At 48.2% G+C, this 21,390-nt stretch overlaps 1 protein-coding gene across 2 annotated transcripts in view; it reads left to right on the top strand.

Moving 5' to 3' along the window:
- The window catches only part of CRY2 (cryptochrome circadian regulator 2), a 34,582-nt gene extending 13,402 nt beyond the window's left edge, over window positions 1–21,180 (top strand). For both annotated transcript variants that reach the window (XM_041722115.1, XM_041722116.1), the window contains 8 exons: window positions 523–611; window positions 6,122–6,262; window positions 7,307–7,618; window positions 7,859–8,010; window positions 8,135–8,337; window positions 8,659–8,751; window positions 9,860–10,001; window positions 18,885–21,180. In XM_041722115.1, coding sequence (XP_041578049.1) covers window positions 523–611; window positions 6,122–6,262; window positions 7,307–7,618; window positions 7,859–8,010; window positions 8,135–8,337; window positions 8,659–8,751; window positions 9,860–9,999 — 1,130 coding nt within the window. In that variant the 3' untranslated portion in view covers window positions 10,000–10,001; window positions 18,885–21,180. The remainder of the gene's footprint in view (window positions 1–522; window positions 612–6,121; window positions 6,263–7,306; window positions 7,619–7,858; window positions 8,011–8,134; window positions 8,338–8,658; window positions 8,752–9,859; window positions 10,002–18,884) is intronic.
- The last annotated feature ends 210 nt before the right edge of the window (window positions 21,181–21,390 follow it).

Raw genomic sequence — 21,390 nt, 5'->3', positions numbered from 1 at the left:
ATGTTTCTAATTCCTGCTCCCGTTTTTCTACTTCTCTGTCTCAGAAGATATAGGCCTCAATATAGGCCTTTCAGTCTCTGTGGACTCCTCAATACCAAGATAACAAGTATTGCTCCCATTAAAAGGGGTTGGTAAGCCCCTCAGATTACTGACATACTCTCTCTCCCCTTTCTCTCTCAGCCCCCATTTCTTGACCTGAATAAAGTTAGCCTTCCTCACCTGAAAACTGCTATCACTGCCAGCCAACCCGATAGGGTGAGCAGTGCAGGATTGTTCTCATGTGCCTGGAATGAGGAGTGGCTGGATAGGGAAGGCAAAGGAAAGGAGAGAAAAAAGTCACAGTGGAAAGAGAACTGGGACAACCTGGGAAATGCTGAAATGTTTGGATGATCTCAGCCCCAGCAGCACCAAAAACATGGTTTAGTTCCCATGAAGCTCAGAGAACACACCGATGTGTCAAGACTTGCTGAGCTATCACTGAAATGGCCTGACCTCTGGTCCTGTGACCTCCTCCTCTTATAGGGTTCCCCACTGAAGGACTTGGCCCAGCTGTTTGGCAAGGAGGAGAGACGGAAGCTCTGGCCCGGCTGGATAAGCATTTGGAACGGAAGGTATGGTCCCTGTTTCTGGGTCACAAAGCGCAAGCAGCAGGGGATATGAGGGTCAGCCTTCATGTCCTTTCGTGCCTCTTAGCTCAGAGTGGTTGAAAATGAAAAGTCTTCCTGATGACAGTAAGAGTAGTAATAGTTGCTGCTATTTAGTGAGCATGCTTACCACATGCTGCTCACTGGACTAAGCATTTCTGGATGAAATACCTACTTGCATGATTTCCTATTGTCTTTTCAACATCCCTGCAAAGTAGGTGTTAAGCTCTCCATTTGACAGATTATGAAATTAAGGTTTAGAGAGGATAAGTAACTTGCCTGAGGTCACACGGTTAGGAAGTAGTAGACTGAGATTTTGTTCTATGTGATTTCAAAACTTATATTCGATTGCTTTTCTTTCATCTCTAACTATGCAGGTTCCCTTTACTGAGAAGGTATCTGGTTGATGAAGTCCCTGAGATTAATTTCTTTGTGTTTATGTGTCCCCTCCTCACCTTTTGCTGGGTCCTCTCCAAGCCTTCAATTTCCATTTGTTTGGACACAGAGAACAAATGACCCATCTTCCAATGAAGTAGGAATTGGACAGGGGAAGGAAAAACCCTGAGGCCCCAAAGGCACTCCTTAACAATGTCACATGGCTTCCATGACCCTGGAGCTAGAGGAGCAGAGAAAGTTCTTAGGACTGAGTCACCCTCTGGTTTTCTGCCCGCTGTTGCTGGTTTGTAGACCAGTTCAGAACTTTTTGTATTCTCAGATGGATAGGCATTGGGCCCAGCAGCCAGGTGATAACTATGGAACAAGCAGACCTACATAGGAAAAATGCTTCCCAGCCCTGAAGATGCCTCAGCAGCAGTGAAAATGGGCCAGAGGCCCGACCTCCCTCAGAGAGGCCTTGATGTCTGTATCTGGGTGTTAACTTGAAGCCACTCACTGACTGAAAAGGATGAAACTGATGTCCAAGGGCTATGGGGAGGACTAGCTGTCCCTGTCTGCATCAAGAGCTTTACCCAAAAATTCTTGGAGTCAGTTTGGGAACATAGGCCAGGCCAAGGGGCAGAGTGGTAGAGATGATAGATGGGATGGCAGGAGTAGAAGACTGACAAGTGTGAAGAGCTAACTTATAGCCTGTGGATTAGCATTACCTTAAAATCATGCTGTGCAGGGCTGTCCCTTAGGTCACCAAGTCAGGGGATCCTTTTCCACATACCCCTGGAGTGTCTGGTCTGTCATGGGATCTTATGTCAGGATCCTTCAGACTCCATGGTGATCAGTGGGAACACTGTGTCCTGCATGACTGGGAGAAGAAAAGGGGCTGGCTCTGAGGAGGTTTATTTCAATCTTCAGTTTTCTAACTCTGGAATAAACATCTGTCTACTCACGTCAAGATGGCTTAGCGCTAGAAAGACTGCCCAATGAAGCAAGTATGGAGTCTGTCTCCAGAAGAGTAGTTGATTGTAGATAGGCATGAGACAAGGAATTTTGTTTGTACTGAGGATCAGGAAAAAGTGGTTCAGAAGGTTACTAGAACAAAGAACGAGAGAATTTTATTAATTAGCTTGTATTTGCAAGCTGGCTTTTGAGAAGGAATCTTTGAACTCAAGTAACTAAGAGTCTAAGGCATAGCCTTTAGGCATAGCTGGAATCAGGTGTCCAAACAATGCTACCAGGAATACATTCTCTGTCTCTGAGCTCTGCTTTCCTCCCTACTAGTTCATTCTCAGGTGGGCTTTCCTTGAACAGTGGCGGAGTGGTCACCAGCAGCTCATTTTCAGTTGCTTAGCACACCAGAGGAAGTGGCATGCCTCATTTCCAAAAATTCCAGGAGTTTTCATTTCCAAAAATCCCAAGGAATATTTTCATTGGCCTGTTTTTGGTCATGTGACAGTCCTTGACTTAATCACCATGTTTGAAGAAAGGGCACTCTCCCTGGCCCAACTTGCATCTTAAGCCTACTCCCTGAGTCAAAAGTGAACTTAGCTCCTCTTCACCCACAGGGACTGAGATTAGGAAAGGCTGGATCACCACAAGAAAATTAGGTGCTGTCACCAAAAAGGGGAGACACACTGTATGATCTTTGCCCCTGAGGTACCCAAAATAGTAGATGAGGGCAACCATCTCTTTTTAAAAGTATCCCTATTTTTAAATGAAAACGGAATGATAGAATTAGAATACCACCATTTTGTGGCCTTCAGTGATGACGTATTGTACATTACTGACTGCTAACCCCATAAAGAGAGATAGGCAGGCATTATGTCCCCCCACAGTCTTGCCAAAGAAATCAAACCTGAGTCCAATCCAGTCTCTGGTACCAGCTGCTAATTTGCAGTCAGTAAGTACACCATGAGTCTGCAATAAGCAAAATGCAGGCTGTGAGAATCAGTACAAGTTAAATGGCCTGGATTCTTCCATAGAAAAACTGAAAAGAAAAGAAATGACTGAAAATGCGTAGACTAAAAGAAACTGAGGGGCGCCTAAGTGGCCAGTCAGTTAAGTGTCTGCCTTTGGCTCAGGTCATGATCTAGAGTCCTGAAATCGAGCCCCGCATCAGGCTCCCTGCTCAGCGTGGAGTCTGCTTCAGGATTCTCTCCCTCTCCCTCTCGCCCCTCTCCCTGCTTTCTTTCTTTTTCTCATAAATAAATAAATCTTTAAAAAAAAAAAAAAAAAGGAGGGGATTCTTGGGTGGCTCAGCGGTTTGGCACCTGCCTTTGGTCCAGGGCGATCCTGGAGTCCCAGGATCGAGTCCCACATCAGGCTCCCAGCATGGAGCTTGCTTCTCCCTATGCCTGTGTGTCTCTGCCTCTCCTTCTCTCTCTGATATACATAAATAAAATCTTAAAAAAAAAAAAAAAAAAAAGGAAACTTAAATTAGCATCTCAAAGACCTGTAAATGGCCAGGGCTAAACTATATAGTGCCTTGGGATGCACATGTGGTTGAAAAAAAAAAAAAAACTTAAAAATGTAAGGAATAGGGTTGCCTGGGTGGCTCAATCAGTTAAATGTCAGACTCTTGATTTCAACTCAGATCATGATCTAGGGGTCTTGAGATCAAGCCCCAAGTCTGGCTCCATGCCTTGTATTCTTTCTCTCCCTCTGTTCCTCCCCCACTAAAAAATGTAAGAAATGACTGAAAAGATAAAGCCCTCCCTCCAAATTTGCTTTGCAAAAATAGAAAAATGTCAGCATTTTTAAATGCAAAGAGGTGATTATTATAAAAGCTGGGTGAGTGGTTACTTGTGGAGCCAGAAGGGAACTATGACTGGGATGGGTTTCTGGGGTGGCTGGCAAAGTTTCAGTTCTTGAACTTCAGTGATGGTTGCACAAATGTTTGCCTTAGAGTAATTCATTAAGCCACACATTGCTTTTACTTCTATATCTGTATTTAAAGGCTTGGGGCACCTGGGTGGCTCAGTTGGTTAGGCATCTGCCCTCAGTTTGGGTCATGCTCTTCGGGTCCTGGGGTCCTGGGATTGAGCCTTGTGTCAGGCTCCCTGCTCAGCAGGGGGCCTACTTCTCCCTCTCCTCTGCAGTTCCTCTGCTTGTGCTCTCTGGTGCGCTCTCTGTCAAATAAATAAAAAAAAGAAAATCTTTAAAAAAAAGAATACAAAGGCTTTCAGAGGGAGATAAGTAAGGGTATGGGCAGGCAAATATACTTAGCGTTTGTCAGAAGCACTTAACCTAATGCTTGAGGGGTTACTGCAGAGGAGGTGAGTGTTAGGTTGAGATTTGAAGGAAGAGTCAAAGTTAACCAAAGGAAGGTGAGTAAAAAGGGGGACAACACTCCAGGCCAAGGTTGCTGTGTGTACGAAGTCCCACGAGAGTATAGCATTTATAGCCAAGTGGCTAGAGATGAAGCTAGAAAGACAGGCTCGCCCAGACAATGGGGTACTTGTAAGTCATGTTTAAGATTGGGACTTTATCCTAAGAGCAACAGGAAGCCCAGTGCACCTTTGTTTTTCTGCAGGATGGCGTGCTTAAGCAATCACTCTGCTCCCAGTGTAGAGATGGGATTAGAGGGGAATGAGAAAAGATGCAGGGAGGTCAGTTTGGAGTCTACATCTGACCTGTGGGTCACAGTTGTCTAGTCTACATCTTAGCCTGAACCAGGTTGGTAGTAAGAGGGATGGGAAGAAAAGAACAAATTTGAGGATTATTTGAACAGTAGAATTGACAGAACTTGGTGACAAGGAAGTCAAAGGTGATGGCCAGGCCTTTGGCATGGGCAACCAGGTGGATGACTGGGCACTTTCTGAGCTAGGAATGCCGATGGAAGGGTGGTCTGAAGAAAAGAGCTGTTACACTTTGAGGGGCCTGGATGGCAATCAGGTGGAGATCCTGGCTGGGACTTGGATAGAGTAATCTGGGAGTCTAGCTAAATGGTAGCTGAGCAGTCTGAGCTGGAGCCGCGGATTGATCATCTGCAGAGAGGTAGTGTTGGGAGCCTTGGGACTGAATGTACTTCCCCAGGAACACAGTTGAGTAGGGGCCCAGCACAGAGTCCTGAGATGCCAACGTTGAGGGGGTTGGGAGGGGACACAGCCAGCCACATGGGAGGCAGCCAGGAGTGTATGGAGTCCAGAGGCCAAGGGAACAGAGAGTATGGAGACGGGAGCAGGGTGAGGTGTGCTGAGAGGTCCAAAAATATAACAGGCTATGCCTGTGGGACTCAGTGGCATGGAGATCACAGGGACTCTGGAGGGAGCCAGCTTGGGGGGAGCAGTGAAAGCAGTGAAGCAGTGAAGGCAGAAGCCATGCTGGGGCCAAGAGGTGCAGGCTGTGGGGACATGGGCTATGCAGAGAGGAAAGAGGACCTGAGGGTAAAGGTCCACAGGCTTACCAGAGGTCCTTTTTTTTTTTTTTTCCTTTTGTTTGCAGAGAAATGAGATGATGTCCCCAATATTCTTGCAGTGGAAACTGGAGAGGCAAAGATGGAAGGTGCAGGAGAAGGAAGAGGGGAGGGCTCCAGAGCCAGGGGAGGCCTTGGCTTTGGATAGGGTCACTGGAGGGGCAGGGGGAGGTAAGGGGAAGGTGTAGACACAGGTGAGTTTGTAGATTTGGTAGCTAAGAGTTGAGAATTTTTCAGCCAAGGGCTCCCATTTCCTTACAAGAAGGAAGGACAGTCACTTGCTGAGGGGTGGTGGGGAGGTGTGGAGGAGGAGTTCTACAGAGGGTGTAAAGTTTGCGAAAGAGACATCACAAAGAGAAAGAGGGTGCAAGGAGTTGAGGAAGAGAAAGTCTTTATCAGATATAGATGGAATCTGGAGGCAGAAGCTAAGTCCTCCCCCTAGCCCTGTCTTTTACCACCTCAGTAATCCCAGAAGAGCCACATAACCCTTTGAGCTTCATTGTTCATTTTCAAAAAGAGGTACTGATAGATGCTGCCCCAGAGGATTGCTCAGACCACACAGGAGAATCCACGTGACAGTGAGCCATGAAGGAAAGCCCTACACCAGTGCCTCAGGGTTTTTCCTCTGCAACATCCAGGCCTTTCCTTTCTTTGCCTTCTTTTCCCACTGCAGGCCTGGGTTGCCAACTATGAGAGACCCCGAATGAACGCCAACTCCCTGCTGGCCAGCCCCACAGGCCTTAGCCCCTACCTGCGCTTTGGTTGCCTCTCATGCCGCCTCTTCTACTACCGTCTGTGGGACCTGTATAAAAAGGTGAGGGGTGAGCGGGGGTGGCACACCTTACCCCCAGTCACAGCTGAGCAGACCAGGCCTTCTGGGCTAGTCGGACACTCTGAAAAGGGGCCCCTCCCTCCGACCCTGGGGGCGGGGACTGGGTTGTAGAGCGTGGTCCTTAAGTTTGTGTACAGTCCAGAGAAAGGAGGGGGAGTCCACATCCAGGAGGTGTCAAAGCCCAGCACAATCCAAACTGCTGATCTAAAGAAAATCCAGGTTATCAGAGCAGGATGGGCAGAAAGGCTGACTCGGGGTGTGACTCTTGAGGAGGCAGATCCACTGGCAGCAGGTGGATGGAGGCAAGTACTCAAGAGGGCAAGGGTGGAACCAGTCCTAAGGGGAAGAGCACAGCAGCCCTCTGAGGGCTGGTCCAGAGCATGTAACGGGGAGTCCAGGAACAGCTGTTGCCTACCAGTCAGAAGATGACTTGGGCTGAATGCAGGGCTGTGCCGTATGAACTAGAGCAAATAACCTTACTGTAGTGCACCTGCCCCCAGAAGGAAAGAGGGCGACACATCCAACTATCCACATTCCACAGGTCATCCTTATGTCTCTGTTGTTTCATGTTGTTTCCCTGTCCTTGCCAGTAGCAGGCTTTTGTGGCATAGGGTGGCTTTGCCAGTGGGAATCTTGTGATTTTAAGAAAGTCATTAATTGCCTGGAGGTCTGGTCTGATCTTTTAATTCCCTCAAAGTCCCAGATCCAGGCTGTCGTATAAAACTTATTTAACCAGAATCAAGACTGAGCATTTTCTATGTGTGCTGATGAGAAGACTCCCATCGACTCTAGAAAGTGGAGCCAAGCAGGGACCCTTGAGGACAAGGATCATGAGCCAGGCTGGCCTGGGGTTTCAGTCTGCGGGTACACTGGGCCACTGCTAGGGCATAGTCCTTCTATGTATCTAGGGGGTTTGGAGCCACCACATTGGTAGCAGCTCCAGATTCCTTTGTAGGAAAGATCTGAGTGATACAGTGTTGCGAGCTGGGCAGGTGATGTATCCACATGCTGTTCCCCCACCCCCAGGTGAAGCGGAACAGCACACCCCCACTCTCCCTGTTTGGGCAACTCCTGTGGCGAGAGTTCTTCTACACGGCAGCCACCAACAACCCCAGGTTTGACCGCATGGAAGGGAACCCCATCTGCATCCAGATCCCCTGGGACCGCAACCCTGAGGCCCTGGCCAAGTGGGCCGAGGGCAAGACAGGCTTCCCTTGGATTGACGCCATCATGACCCAGCTGAGGCAGGAGGGCTGGATCCACCATCTGGCCCGGCATGCTGTGGCCTGCTTCCTCACCCGCGGGGACCTCTGGGTCAGCTGGGAGAGCGGGGTCCGGGTGAGTGCTCACACAGGGGAAGCTGGCCTGTACCCTCATCAGGCCCAGCAAGGGCAGCCTTCTGGGCTGGGGGATGGGATAGGGTCCCTAGGTCCAGGGGATCCCCTCCAAATCCTTCTTGGCTTGCCCTCAGCAGAAGGGTTTTGGCTCTCTCTTCTCCATGGGCCCTGTGGTAACTTGGGGAGAACCATGGCAGTAGGTCCCCATCAAGGCTGACTGTCCCACCCCCTCCCCATCTAGGTATTTGATGAGCTGCTCCTGGATGCGGATTTCAGCGTGAATGCGGGCAGCTGGATGTGGCTGTCCTGCAGTGCTTTCTTCCAGCAGTTCTTCCACTGCTACTGCCCTGTGGGGTTTGGCCGCCGCACAGACCCCAGTGGAGACTATATCAGGTAAGGATGCAGTCCAGGCTCTCTGGCTCCTGGCTGCTGTAGCCTGCTTCTAAGATAAGGTACGCTTGGCCCTTTAAAGGAGAGTCACAGTGTGCTGACTGGCTGTCCGATGTGTGTGTTTCAGGCGATACCTGCCTATATTGAAAGGATTCCCCTCTCGATACATCTATGAGCCCTGGAATGCTCCAGAGTCCATTCAGAAGGCAGCCAAGTGCATCATTGGTGTGGACTACCCCCGGCCCATTGTCAACCATGCTGAGACGAGCAGGCTCAACATTGAGCGAATGAAGCAGATTTACCAGCAGCTCTCCCGTTACCGGGGACTCTGTAAGGAGCCACTACTCCCACCGCCATCCTCTAGCAGGAAGGACAGCGTCTGTGGGCTCAGAGGGAATTTTCAGATATTTGTAAAGAGAGGCCAAGTGTTCTCTTCTAAGCTGTTAAGTTGACTTGATTTCCCAGGGCACGGCACTACATGCTAGGCTGGATCACGCCTCTCTTAATTGTGGCTAGTGGGAAGAGATAAAGCTTCAGTGTCATGGCCCAGCACCCTATGGCCCCTGTCATTTTGGCTTGTCTTTAACTGCCCTGTGGCCCTCTGCAGTCCTGTGAGATTACATCCTGGTTGCTCCCTTGCCTCTCTCCCAGGTCTGCTGGCATCTGTCCCTTCCTGCGTGGAAGACCTCAGCAACCCCGTGGCAGAGCCCAGCTCAAGCCAGACTGGGAGCATGAGCAGTGCAGGTGAGTAGCAGCTGGTCTCCTGTGGCCTGTGTCCATCCAGAGGATGCTGCAGAACTACTGCCACTTGAGTCATTGAGGGCTGAAGACAAAGGCCAAAATGAGTTTGTGCCCCTTACTTAGAGCTTATGTTCCACTTGGGAGACTCAAATAGGGACTGTGCAAGATTATTTCAGTTAACAAGTGCTTTTGGGGATAATAAAGGTGAATGACCTCATTTGAGAGGGGCTGGGGAAGAGGGATTCCTTCCCATACTTTAGATTGGAGCAGTCAGGGAATGCCCCTCTTGGCAGGGACCCAAGTCACAAGCACAACGCAGCTTTCTGAGAACTGGCCGAAGAGCCTTCCAGGCAAAGGGAATAGCAAGAAAAGATCCAGAGATAGAATGAGTGAGTGCAGCTCACGCAAGGAGCAGAGAAGGGGAAGCCAGTGTGGCTGGCATATCCTGAGGGAGGAGCTAGAATGAGATGGGGATGAGCTGTGGCAGGAGTAGCCTCTGAGGCTCCGCACCCTCGGTGGGGAGTGGGATTCTGTCCCCAGCGCACTGAGAAGGCACCGGCGGGAGGTGTGGGAGCTGGTCTGTGTTTTTAAAAGCTCACTCTTCCTGCTATGTGGAGGGGACAGTGTGAACAGGAGCAAGGGCAAGGAGGCAGCACAGCCTGGTGGTGGTGCCAAATTCTTGACCTCCTCCCTTCAGCAATGGGATGAATAGCAGTAAGATGAGACCGGCAAGAACCCCAGGAGTTTTTCTAGCTTGCCCAGCCAGACTGGCTCCACAGAGGAGGGTGCTGCTTATTCCTGCTTCAGGAGGCTGATCCAGCATCACGGAGGGAATGCCTGACCTTCAGAGCAAGAGCAGCAGACACATCAAATTAGTCTCTGGCCTGGAGCTCCCAGAGTTTGGGGCTGCTAGCAGGCCTGGTCGTGCTCTCCTTAGACATTTCCAGGCAAAGTCACTGCTGCAAGGAAGGCTGAGGGGCAAGCCTAAGGAGCGTGTGCTGCATGGCTTTAATGCAGGCTCCCTGACCCCTTAAAGAGCTGCCACTGCCCAGTTTTGGGTCATCTTGGCTTTCTGCACAGTCTGTGTGATACTTTGACCTGTTCCCTACAGGCCCAAGACCACTACCCAGTGGCCCAGCATCCCCGAAACGCAAGTTGGAAGCAGCCGAGGAGCCACCGGGTGAAGAACTCAGCAAACGGGCCAGGGTGGCAGAGTTGCCCACCCCAGAGCTGCCGTGCAGGGATGTCTGAGAGTGAGTGACAGCAACTTAGATTCATCTTTAGGGAGAAAGTTGAGAGAGGTGGGAGTGGGTTTGGAGCCAAAGGTTAAAACTCCACAAACTAGATAAAAACCTGGTGGGGATCGCATGATTCTTTTTAGGATTTCAACTCTAAATTTCTTCTATTCTGATCTCTATACCTTTTGAATTTTAAAAGGAAATTTAAAAGTCAAGCCTTTTTTTCTTTACCAACTAGGGAAAAAAAATTTTTTTTGGCTCTTTCTACTTGTCAAAATGAGTCAAATCCAACAAAAATAAAGCAGAGCCCCAGAGGTGAAGCTGTGGGAGAAATGACCCCATGGCCAGGTATGAGGAGGCTCCAGGACCCTCTGCCGCTGCGGACAGGCCATATCCCATAGGCAGGCCAGCGGAGGGCAGCACTGTCCTTCAGAAGAAAGCACAGGGATGTGTGCTGGCCGCTAGCCCCAGCCCCCACTGAGGACCAGTAGAATCTGGCTGCCTGTCATCTGTGCCTCTTAAAGCTGCTCCTCCATTCTCACCTTCCTTGTGGCCTTGGCTCTGCACTTCCCTGTCAGCACTCAGCTTTCTTGGAAGTCCCTTGAATATCATTAAAGAAACAAAAATAAAAAGTGGTTCCTTCCACAGAGCAGGAAGGGATTTTCATGGCTTTCTTAGGGAAATATAAATTACTCTTCTCTTTAAGTCATTATCTCAGGTGTTCTTTATGTGTCATGTCTGTGTCATTAGACTGGAGAGTGATTTTCTTTTCCTCTGTGGAGCCAGTTGATTTTATCCCAATCCTTCCATTTCGGGGCCAGGCGGGGCCGTCTGGTTTGAGTGTCTGTGCCCAGTACTGGGTGAGACAGCAAGTGTTTGATACTCGTGCCCTTTACCCTACTAGGCTCATTGTCATAAATGTTGCTGATAGATTTGGGCTAGCTTATTCTAGAAGCACTGGAAGCCTTAGATACTATGCTCTTAGTTATCTCTTAGTTCTTTGATACTAAGCAAAGTTCATTCTGTCTTACAAATCTGGAGTTTGCCAGGCTGATAATTTGACTTTCAGTTGAGAAGATCAAAGAATAGAGAGGTTAAACGTCTGGGTCAAGGTTGCTCAGTAAGCTAATGGCATCCAATTCATCATGAAAGTGTTGTCACCAGGTGTGTGAGGGAGGGGAGCATAAGCATATAAGATGTGTTGTGGTGCCCATCCACAAGCATTTAACAGTCTTCTTAGAAAAAGAAATAATTTGTAAATCCTACACTGATGATTTAGGCTGCCCATGCTTATCATAAGCCAGCTGTTGGTGGGCTGGGGTGATCAGGGAATGTGACACAGACGTTTATACTGGGGGCTGAAAGGTGAGTTGGATTTAGGCCACAAGGAGGGCATCTTGGACAAGAAAAATAGCTTCAGGATTACATGGTCTTGTACAAATTATTTAACGGGTATAGGACTTCATTTCCTCACCCCTAAATTTGGTTATTGCAAAGACTAAATTATTATTAAATCCATCTGTCAGGTAGGAATATGTGCAGCTGTTAGAAGTAGGAAGCTGACTGCTGTGGCTCAAGCAAATAGGGATTTATTTTTCTTACCTACCAAGAGGCGCTGGGGTGGGCATTGCCTGGTGACTCAGCAATGTCAGAGCCAGTTTTTCTGAGACTCTCTTGCTTCATGGTGTCAAAGTGGCTGCCACAGACTCAGCCATCATTACTCCTTTATCAGTAAACACACGCCAAGTTTTGGGCCACAGTTTGCTGGATACTGTTGTGCTCACTGGAATATTGGGAGGTGCTGAACAAGATTGACAAAGGCCCTTCCCTCTTGAGTGCATCTTTGGGGGAGACAGACAATAAACAAATAGAGTCAAGAGGCTCTGAGTGGTATGAAATAAAAATTAAGTTGGTAAGAAGATAGAAAGTAAAGGTTGGGGCATTGGGGAGGTTGCAGTTTTATATTAAGAAAATTGTCAGGGGATGCATCTCTTCCTTTTTATCAAGAAAATAGAAGCTTTCCCAGAATACCCCTCTCCCAGCTTTTCACATTGGTCTCATGAGCCCACACCAAATCACAAAGCCACCCCCAGCCATGGGAAGTGGGGATCCAGGATCCAATCCTGGCTTAGGATTGGTTGAGACCATTGGTTTTCCAACTTCAGTGAGCAGTAGAATCCCCTAGAGGATTTGTTAAACCACAGCTTGCTGGGCCCCACCCCCAGAGCTTCTGATTCAGTCCTGGGGTGGGTCCTGAGAATTTGCATTTCTAAGAAGTTCCCAGCAGCTGATGATTCTGCCTTTCTGGGACTGTACTTTGAGAATCACTGACTTAGACTAGTCATGATTCATTGTGTCAGGCCATTGAGTCCCTGAACAAATTATAGGTCTCGGTAGCTAGGAAGTGTTGGATGCTGGTAGACCATTAACAGTGTCTAGGTAATATGCAAGGCAATTAGCCCAATGCCTGGCTCATAAGTTCATGAATATCCAGTATTATTATTACAGATACTGTTATCATAATAATTTTAGAAGAACAGAAGGCTGCTGTTGAGTTGGATCATGAAGAGTCTTGAATGTCAGGCAGGTGAATCCTTGGTGTACTCTGGACGCCAAGAAGCATTTTGGAACAGGAGAGTGAAATAAACAAACTGGCATTTTTGGAAGCATTGGGCTGGGGCCCTGCAGAGGAAGTGGTGGTGTGGGGGAGTCAGCTGAGAGGTGATAGCCATGACCCCAAGTGAAAACCTTACAAGGGTGAAGAAGTCAGCCTGTCTCTGGTCTTGCCCTCTTGGGATCTTAAGGGCTCTGGGTTTACTATGCCCTTCACCATGGCTACTTGCTCAGAGGTGAAGGCCAGGAGGCCAGAGGACAAGACAGACTGGGGAAGAAGGCATTGTTTGGAAACCCTGAGAGAAGAGAGTATACTTGTCTTTTACTGTAGTCTGGTGGTAGTGCCTGGCCCTCACAACGTTCAGCATCTCCTTCAGTAAAATAGCAATATTAGCATCTTGTCACCTGCCCTGCCCATTGAGCATACACATTAGGGAAGAAAATGTAAAACCGTATACACAAAGCTTTTGAACAAGCTAAATGCACCACAGAGATGAAGTCATGTTATCATCTTGCATACACTTCTCTAGGCATCTTGGATTGTGTTGTTGTTACGTTAGAAGCAGCACTCTGGGCTAAATGGACCACAGCGCTGTGATCATGTGGCCTAAGTTGACACAGTATTCTACTGAGAAGCAGACTTGTCCCTTTTCCCCTCTTCCCGTGGTCAGTTTTAGATGTGTGCCTTGGAACAGGATACTTAGCCTTTCTGAGATTTTGTATGTGTAAGGTGTGACTAATCATTCTTTACCAGCCCAAAGGCTCCATCCTGTACCTTTGGAGGCCCCCTTACGCCCTGAGCTCTATAGTTTTGTGATTCTGTTATTCCAATGTCTCAGACTTGTGGCAGTTTGTAGAGCAGTGACTTACAGTGTAAAACACGCCCTGATACCAGTAGGTTTCATGCTCACCTAAAACCCACACCCATGTCTGTTCTGCATCTGGTTTTATTGTACAATGTTCACTAAACTGAAAAATAAGCCAGCCCCCAAATAGCTATCATTTCAGAGGCTTCCCCATAATCCCCAAAGCTGCTGACTGCTCAGGATTCTATTAGCCTCCAATTGTGTACAGATTTTTCTTATTGGTCCAATCATTTTACCATGGGGAACCAGCTCACGTGATCCACTTGCCTGTCGCTGGGCTGGTACATAGGGATCTGTTGAGAAGCCCCATTGAATACAAAAGGCTTCTGGCCATGTATGGCCCCTCTCCTCCCCTCCCCTGCCCACAGTTCACCAGAGCGGGGTTAGCCCTGGGGCTTCACTGCAGAAAACCAGATGCCTGGAATCTCCTCATCATTATTTTGGCACTTCTTCAGTTGTATATCTCTCCTTGCATGAAACGTGTGTGATAGGCAGTGGGCAATCTCAAACACCTCACAGTGGAAGTGGATGCAGTGTGGTGTTCCGGCTTTCTGCTCCGACCAGTGAGCATGCTGCGGTCCTTCTGCACTCTGCCTGGGAGCCTTTGCCTGCTGAGTTGTCTCCTCTCTGTACTTCTCACCCTGGAAATGAGAATTTGGATGCATTTGGCTGACTGACATCCTCTTCCTGTTGCTGTAGGATTTGTGTAGTGCAGGAAGGGAAAGGGTTCCATTGACACGAGGAATGAGACGGAGCTGAGAGCCCAGCTTTGTACCCAGCCTAGCCCAGCTGTACCTCTGTACTTCCCCATTCCTAACCTGGGAGCTGGTAGCAAGCCCTCCATCCCTTTCAAGCTCCTGGGCACTAAGACTTGGTTATGGGCTCCAAACGAAGTTTCTAGCAACCTTGAGCCATTGAGATATCCTCTGCTGACGGAGCTCACGCATATACTTCATCCATACACCCTCCTGGGTAGGTTCAGGGGAATGGTGGACTCACAGATGGGGATTTCTTGTTAGCATCCAATACACAGGTACCCCCAGGGGTGACCCTAACACTAGGTGCGCTGAAGGAGGTAGTCGTCAACTCACTCTGTGCTCCAGCAGCTGCCTCTGTGGTTCTTGTGTTCAGCGACAGGTTGGAAGAGTCGGACAACTGAGAGACTGATTTTGCAGTGCATGTTTTAGGAGTTGATTTTTTCCTTGGTGCCTCCTGCAAGCCATTCCTCCTATTTCTTTTAGTGCTGCTGTCATCACTTCTGTGGGGTATAATTTGATCTCCCCAGCCCCTTTTTATCTGAAGACTTATGCTCTGGCTTAAGAACAAGAGCACAGGAACTATCTAGTCATCTGCTGATCTAGCAGCTTTAGGAACTAGTTGACTGGACCTCTGACTAACTTTGTGGACAAGAACAAGATGGTTCTTCCAAACCATGGTTCTCTATGTTTGTGTCTTTGAACCTGCCATAATGGACTTGGGTCACTGGGGCAAATCTGTGGCCCACACACTGCCAGCTCCCTTCCTGAGCCTGCCCCATAGCACAATCATGCCCAAGTCAACATGGGTCTGAAGTATTAGCCCTAGAGCCACCTGACTGCTTACACTACTCTAAGTTTAGGCATTGGTTCTTTTTGTTGTTGTTTTCCTTTGGAAAACGTTTAATTGTAACGTAGAATAATTGAGGAGCTGACAAATACATTGCTGGGATTTTAGAGGTGGAGGCAACAGGGTACATCTTAGGTTCTTGTAGTAGACTGGGATACCCACTCATTACCAGTGTGTGCCAGATGGAAAAAGAAACTGTTACACGTTAAAGAACATAGCCTCTTGATTATCATACTTTAAAGTACATGAGATTTATTATAGCCTAATTTGAATTCAGTGAATGCCATTGACAGATTGTATAATGGGTCATTTTCACTGTGGGGTGTAAAAGAATCACTAAAGGGATCCCTGGGTGGCGCAGTGGTTTGGTGCCTGCCTTTGGCCCAGGGCGCGATCCTGGAGACCCGGGATCGAATCCCACGTCAGGCTCCCGGTGCATGGAGCCTGTTTCTCCCTCTGCCTGTGTCTCTGCCTCTCTCTCTCTCTCTCTCTCTCTCTCTCTCTCTCTGTGACTATCATAAATAAATTAAAAAAAATTAAAAAATAAAAAAAAATTAAAAAAAAACGAATCACTAAAGAAAGTTGACAGGCAAAGCATTTTAGAAAATCATCTTTGAAATTCTTTTAAAGATGCTCACAAAGTCACCTGATTGAAAAATAGTGTTTTCTTTACATATGGTGACCTGGAAAGTCTTAGGCCATCCCCCGAGAAAACATAATGAAGATGAGCAGCTTAAAAAAAAAAAAAAGAGAGAGAGAAAAGAAAAGAGAGAGAAGAAAAGGATTTTGAATCTTTGTAGCAAAAGACAGTCTAAGTATCTGAAATAAGCTTGTCCCTGAAAAGGGCATTTTGAACCCAAAGCAAGCCAATGTTGTTAGCAAGTACACGGATCCATTATTCCCATGATCTCAGGAGTGAAGGCAGAGCACCCGTCCACTCTTTCATAAAGGCCCCCTAGCCCCTGGACAGCCACTGTGGAGTGCCGTGGCCCAATGAAGTAAGCGTGTGTCTCTTCCCTTGTAGAGTCAAGATGGAGAGGGAACCTGGAAATCTTTCGTCCATTAACGCATACCCGGTATCCTCTGAGCCACTCACTTTCTGTTGCTAAGCCCTAGCTCTATAAGCAACAATCAGAAGCACTTAGAGGCAAGTTTGCCAAAAGCTATGAAGAGCACTGGTTACAAATAAACAATTTGCTTATACAATTAGGCTGCCAGGAATTTGATCAGAGAATCTAGAAAAGAGGCAGCTTTCTCTCTCCCCAGGTATAAAGGTTTCATTGCTTTGAATTCTACCTCAGTCCTGTGAGATGTACAATGCATGCCACAAGTAAAATTTTAAATTCCTAGGAACCTAGTAACCTCTTCTTATAAGGCATATGGGATTGGGGCCTACCCTAATCACCTCATTTTAACTTAATTACCTCATTAAAAACCCTTTCTCCAACAAGTGAAATTCATTTCATAATACATTTTTTCCAGCCATATCTAGGTATTGGTTCTCAGACTTTGTTGGGGTTGCCAATGCTTTGGAGAGTCTGATAAAGGGTGGAGCCCTCCCCAGGAAGTTGTAGCTATTCACACATACAGAAAAATGTAAAAACTTCAAGGTCCTCATGGATTGCCCCCTTCAACCTATCCTTGAACGAAAGAGTTCAAGAACCCCAGAGTAATACTCTGTGTTCTAAAGAATTTTTATGTGTTCTTTATCTTCCCTCATCCCTAAAGGTGGAGAAAACATGATAAATACAGGTATTCGGTAAGGGGACCTGTTATGGGATGCTCTCCAATACTGAAATTTTCAGTTTCAGAAGAAAAGTCAGCTCTGGCTTAAAAGGGGCCAGAGAGAGACCTGTGGGTAAAATATATATCACAGCATGTTTCAAATAACGTGTGTGTGTGTGTGTGTGTGTGTGTGTGTATAGAATGTATTAAAAACTAATACATTGGGGCGCCCAGGTGGCCCAGTAGATTAGCATCTGCCTTCAGCTTAGGTTGTAATCTTAGGGTCCTGGGAACAAGCCCCACATCAGACTCCCTGCTTAGCGGGGAGTCTACTTCTACCTCTCCCTCTGCCCCAACCCCTCAGCTTGTGCTCTCTCTCTCAAATAAATCTTAAAAAAAAGAAAGAAAGAAAAGAAAAGAAACTAAAATATTTATTTATAGGAAAAGCATGGCTAAGTTATTATGGTACAAGCCTAAAGGAAACAATTACTGAAAATAATAGGTATTTTAAAGAACAAGACTGTACTGACCCATTCCGGTACCCGCTCTTACATTTGCTCCTTATTTTACCTAGCTTCTAGATAACTTAGTATAATCTGGATAAAATCTTCAGATTTCACATTTGTCTTTAAAGGGTTGCATGTGTCAGAACACTGTCTGAATCTGTGACTCCGGTGTCTTTGACTCTTCAGAGCATTTTCCCTCCATTTATGTTGCTCAGATGTGTTTTGGTCTTCGTGCCACCACGTTGAGTTTCCGTTTCTATTCTGTAAGTCTTGATGAGCAATGCTATGATAGATTACTTAATGGTAAAAATATGGGTGTTGGTTTCAGACCTGGGTTTCCTGACTTGGCTCTGCCACTTTTGATGCTGTCATCCTGCGCAACTTATCCTCTCTACCTCCTGTTTTCTCATCTGTAAAAATAGAGGCCTTATCTTCAAGATTAACAGAATCACAAGCTGTATTAGTTTGCTAGGGCAGCCATAACAAGGTGTCACACACTGGGGGAATTTCAGCAACAGGAATTTATGCTCTCACAATTCTGGGAGTTCAACATCTGAGATCAAGGTGCTGGCAGGTTGGTCTCCTCTGAGGCCTTCTTGGCTTATAGATGGCTGCCTTCTTCCTATATTCCCACATGATCTTCTGTGTGTGCCTGTGTCATAATCTCTTCTTATAAGGCTACCAGTCATATGGGATTGGGGCCTACCCTAATCACCTCATTTTAACTTAATTATCTCATTAAAAACCCTTTCTCCAGATCCAGTCACATTATGTGGCCTTCAACATACAAATTTGGCGAGGGAGGGACACAAGTCAGCCATAACACAACTGTATAGTGCCTGACCCACAAAGTATACTGAGCCTTATTATTACCTGCCTCACCATAATTTAAACTGCACAAACCTTAATTGAAACTCCACATGTCTGTACACTCTCAGAGACACTAGACCTTTATAAACAGGCAACCCAGCATTATGACTGGCTTACCCTGTCCTTTGTTATCAGACACGAGCCATTTCTTCCCTCTGCCCCAAATTCAGGATGTTATAAATATTTAAAATGACTTCTCCTTGTGTCTCCGTGACTGCTCTCCCCCCCACATCTTCTCACACAGTGCCAGGGTTCTTTTTTCTGTATGTGGACATTTGCTCACCTGCTGATTCTAAACTCAGTCATTGCCTTCATCTTCACGTCCCAGCTGGCTTCTTTCATTTGTTTTCTGAGTGTCTCTGGAAGCAGCCACTATGCCTTGATTTGAAAACTGCCCTTGTCCTATCAGGGAGTATCACCCAGGGCCCCAGATGAGTCTGTATGGCCTCCTCTCCCTCCTCTCCTGCCCTGAGGCCTGGTGCCAGGAGGCTCAGAAGGTGTGCAGGGGACAGCCTGTCCTGTGTCACTGCCTCAGAGGGACTGTGTTCAGGCCCCCGCTGGCTCCCCAGGTGCTGTGGCTGGTGCAGTTTACATGAGGCTCTTCCTAGTTTTCAGCCTGAGTGTCCCCAGGGAAGCAGCCAAAGGAGTTTGTGTCCCTCGGCAACCAAGCAGCCTTCTGAACGCTTCTGTTTGCACTTGTTTTTCTCTTTCAGCTGCAGCACTATAGCTCCGTGAGCAAAGCCTGGGAGCCCGAACAGCCACCATGGCAGCAGAGTGCAGCCTGCAGAAAAGCTGGTCATCGACAGAGACTGAGCGAACATGTGTGCATGTGTGTACGCGTGTGGGGAGGAAGAAGTGGTGTGCCTGTTTGCGTGTGCATGCATCTGTTTACACTCTTGTGATTCTGAACACTGTTTGGGCTGGAGGGACACATGTAGCAGCTCACCTCAGCCTCCAGACACCAGGCTAGAGGTCATGGCAGTGACTTTCAGCCAAACCTGTCCCTGTGACTAGCTGCCTTGTCTGAATAGAAGAGTAGTAGGCCCTCGCTGGGTTTCTGGCATCTGCTCCACCCTACTCTGACCCTGAGCCCCCCTCCTTCCCTCTCTCATCGCATCAGACTGAGGAGCAGGAGGGCTGGCTCTTGTCCAGAGCGTGGGATTCTAGCGGCTGGAGCCCTGCTGAGGTCCTGCTTTAGACCCTGGAGGCTGGGTAGGCTGGAGGAGACACATGCTGTCCAGACACAGTCACCAGGTCTGGCTTCTTTCTCATTTTAAAATCTCCTGCCACTGGGTCCTCCAGACCCCTCCTCAGGCATCTGGGACTGAACATGAGGCTATAAAAAGATCTGAAAACTTACCACCATCATAGGGAGGTACACCCCGATACCTGACTAGTGTGCCATATACACAGTACTGTAGACGCTAGCCTAAAAAGTGCATCCACCTTTCTGGGACTGAAAACCTAAAGTTAGGAACTGAATCCCAGCTTTTACTGTTCCTTCATCAGAAGCTGAGAGCCAGCCTCAGTGCAAACTGTGGAGACTCAGTGCCTCCACTGGGAAGAAGCCAGGTTCCTGGTGGTAGAAAGCCCCCTGGCTCCCCTGGCCACACCATAGTGCTGCCACTGAGGTCAGCTGACACTCAGCCAGGAAAGCCATTCTGTCCTGTGGTCTATAGGCTTCTGGGGCCTGCCTGGGACTGGTCAGCATCCAAGCTGCTGTGTCAGCTCTCTCAATAGCTGGATACCAGGACCCTGGCAGACAGACTTGGGTGGGAACTGCCAGGGACAGTAGGGAAATGTCTAAGTAGAGATCTCACCCAGCCCGCCAACCCTTCCAGAAGCAGCAGGTGGGAGGTTTGACCCAGAGAAGCCAAGGCCTTGCATTCCAGGAGTGGCCTGGCCTCCCACCTCAGTCCTCCCACTGTTGAACGCCTGTGTTGAGAAACACATAATGAAAAGGACTGTATGGTCAGCTAGAGCAAGTCTTCCTTCCACCCTGTGGCCTGCACTTGAGCCACAAAGAGTGTGTGTGTGTGTGTGTGTGTGTGTGTGTGTGTGTACAGATGTGTGCGTAACTGAGAGGCTAATTCCTCTTTGGATTTTTGTCCTCACATGTAACACTAAGCTGGCCTCTGGGCCTTTTCCTCTCTACCTCCCCTGTGACCTTTCCCAGCCTCATAGCTGTTAACTCCCTTGGCCCCTGCCCTGTCCTTCATTGTCCTCCTCTGTCCTCAGACCAGAACCCTGGGGTCAGGCCTCTGTCTCCTACAGCTGTCCAGCACATTGACAGGCTTCTTCCTGAGATGTCCTCAGGTTTTCTCAGCCAGAGAGCTGCCTTTAGAGTCCAACTGTTGTATGTATGTCACCCTCACTAAAAATGTCCCACAATATTGTGGGGGAAGCAGGACACAGGTGATGGTATATACTCAGAGCAGTGGGATGGTTGGGGTCTTCTCTGTTCCCTTAGCTCCAGCCAGGAGGAAAGAAAATTGGGGGCTGTTGCCAGAAGGGGAGTAGAATGAGTCTGGAAGGGCTATTTTGAGGAATTGCGAATGCCAGAAGGCTTGGGGCCAGAGTCAGTATTTGTTTAGCAGCACCTTCAAATACCAGGATGATTCCCTTTTCCTGCCTATTAGATGATGGCCCTCTTCCTTGAGGTACAAGTTGGCAGGACCACCTCCCCCTACTTCACCATCCCTGGCAAGCTGGCCCATTCCCAGTGGAATGGAGGGGTCTACTCTGGGATGGGGCAGGGCAAGAGGACAGTGCATCCCGTGGCCCAGAGCTCCACGATTGCTTCATGCCTCCCCTCTTCTGGCCCAGGTGTCCTCGGGGCTGCCATAGAGCATTGACCCAAATCCTGATCCAAGGGCCAGCATGGGGAAGAGATGGTCGCAGGCAAAATGCACTTTATACAGAGATTTTCTTATTACTGGGAAGGTGTGTTTCTCCCACAGTTTGTGAATATTCACTTGTTTCATAAACATCTGATCCTGTCTGAGCAAAGCTGTGTTGTCATCAATCTTGTGGGAGGTCTGGGAACCAGGGGTCAGTAAGGCCGAGCTTCTCACCCCTCCTCAGAGTTGGCAGGGAGGAGAGGGATGGGTAGAGATGGAGGAAGCAGGAGACCCCTAGGAGCAACCAGAGCAGACTAGTGGCAGCTCCAGAGCTTGGCCAGAGTTGGGGAGTCAGTCAGCCAGAATGGTACAGAGCACT

The sequence above is a fragment of the Vulpes lagopus genome, chromosome 11 (genome assembly GCF_018345385.1).
Source record: "Vulpes lagopus strain Blue_001 chromosome 11, ASM1834538v1, whole genome shotgun sequence".
Taxonomy (NCBI): Eukaryota; Metazoa; Chordata; class Mammalia; order Carnivora; family Canidae; genus Vulpes; species Vulpes lagopus.
This window is presented reverse-complemented; position numbering and strand designations above follow the sequence as displayed.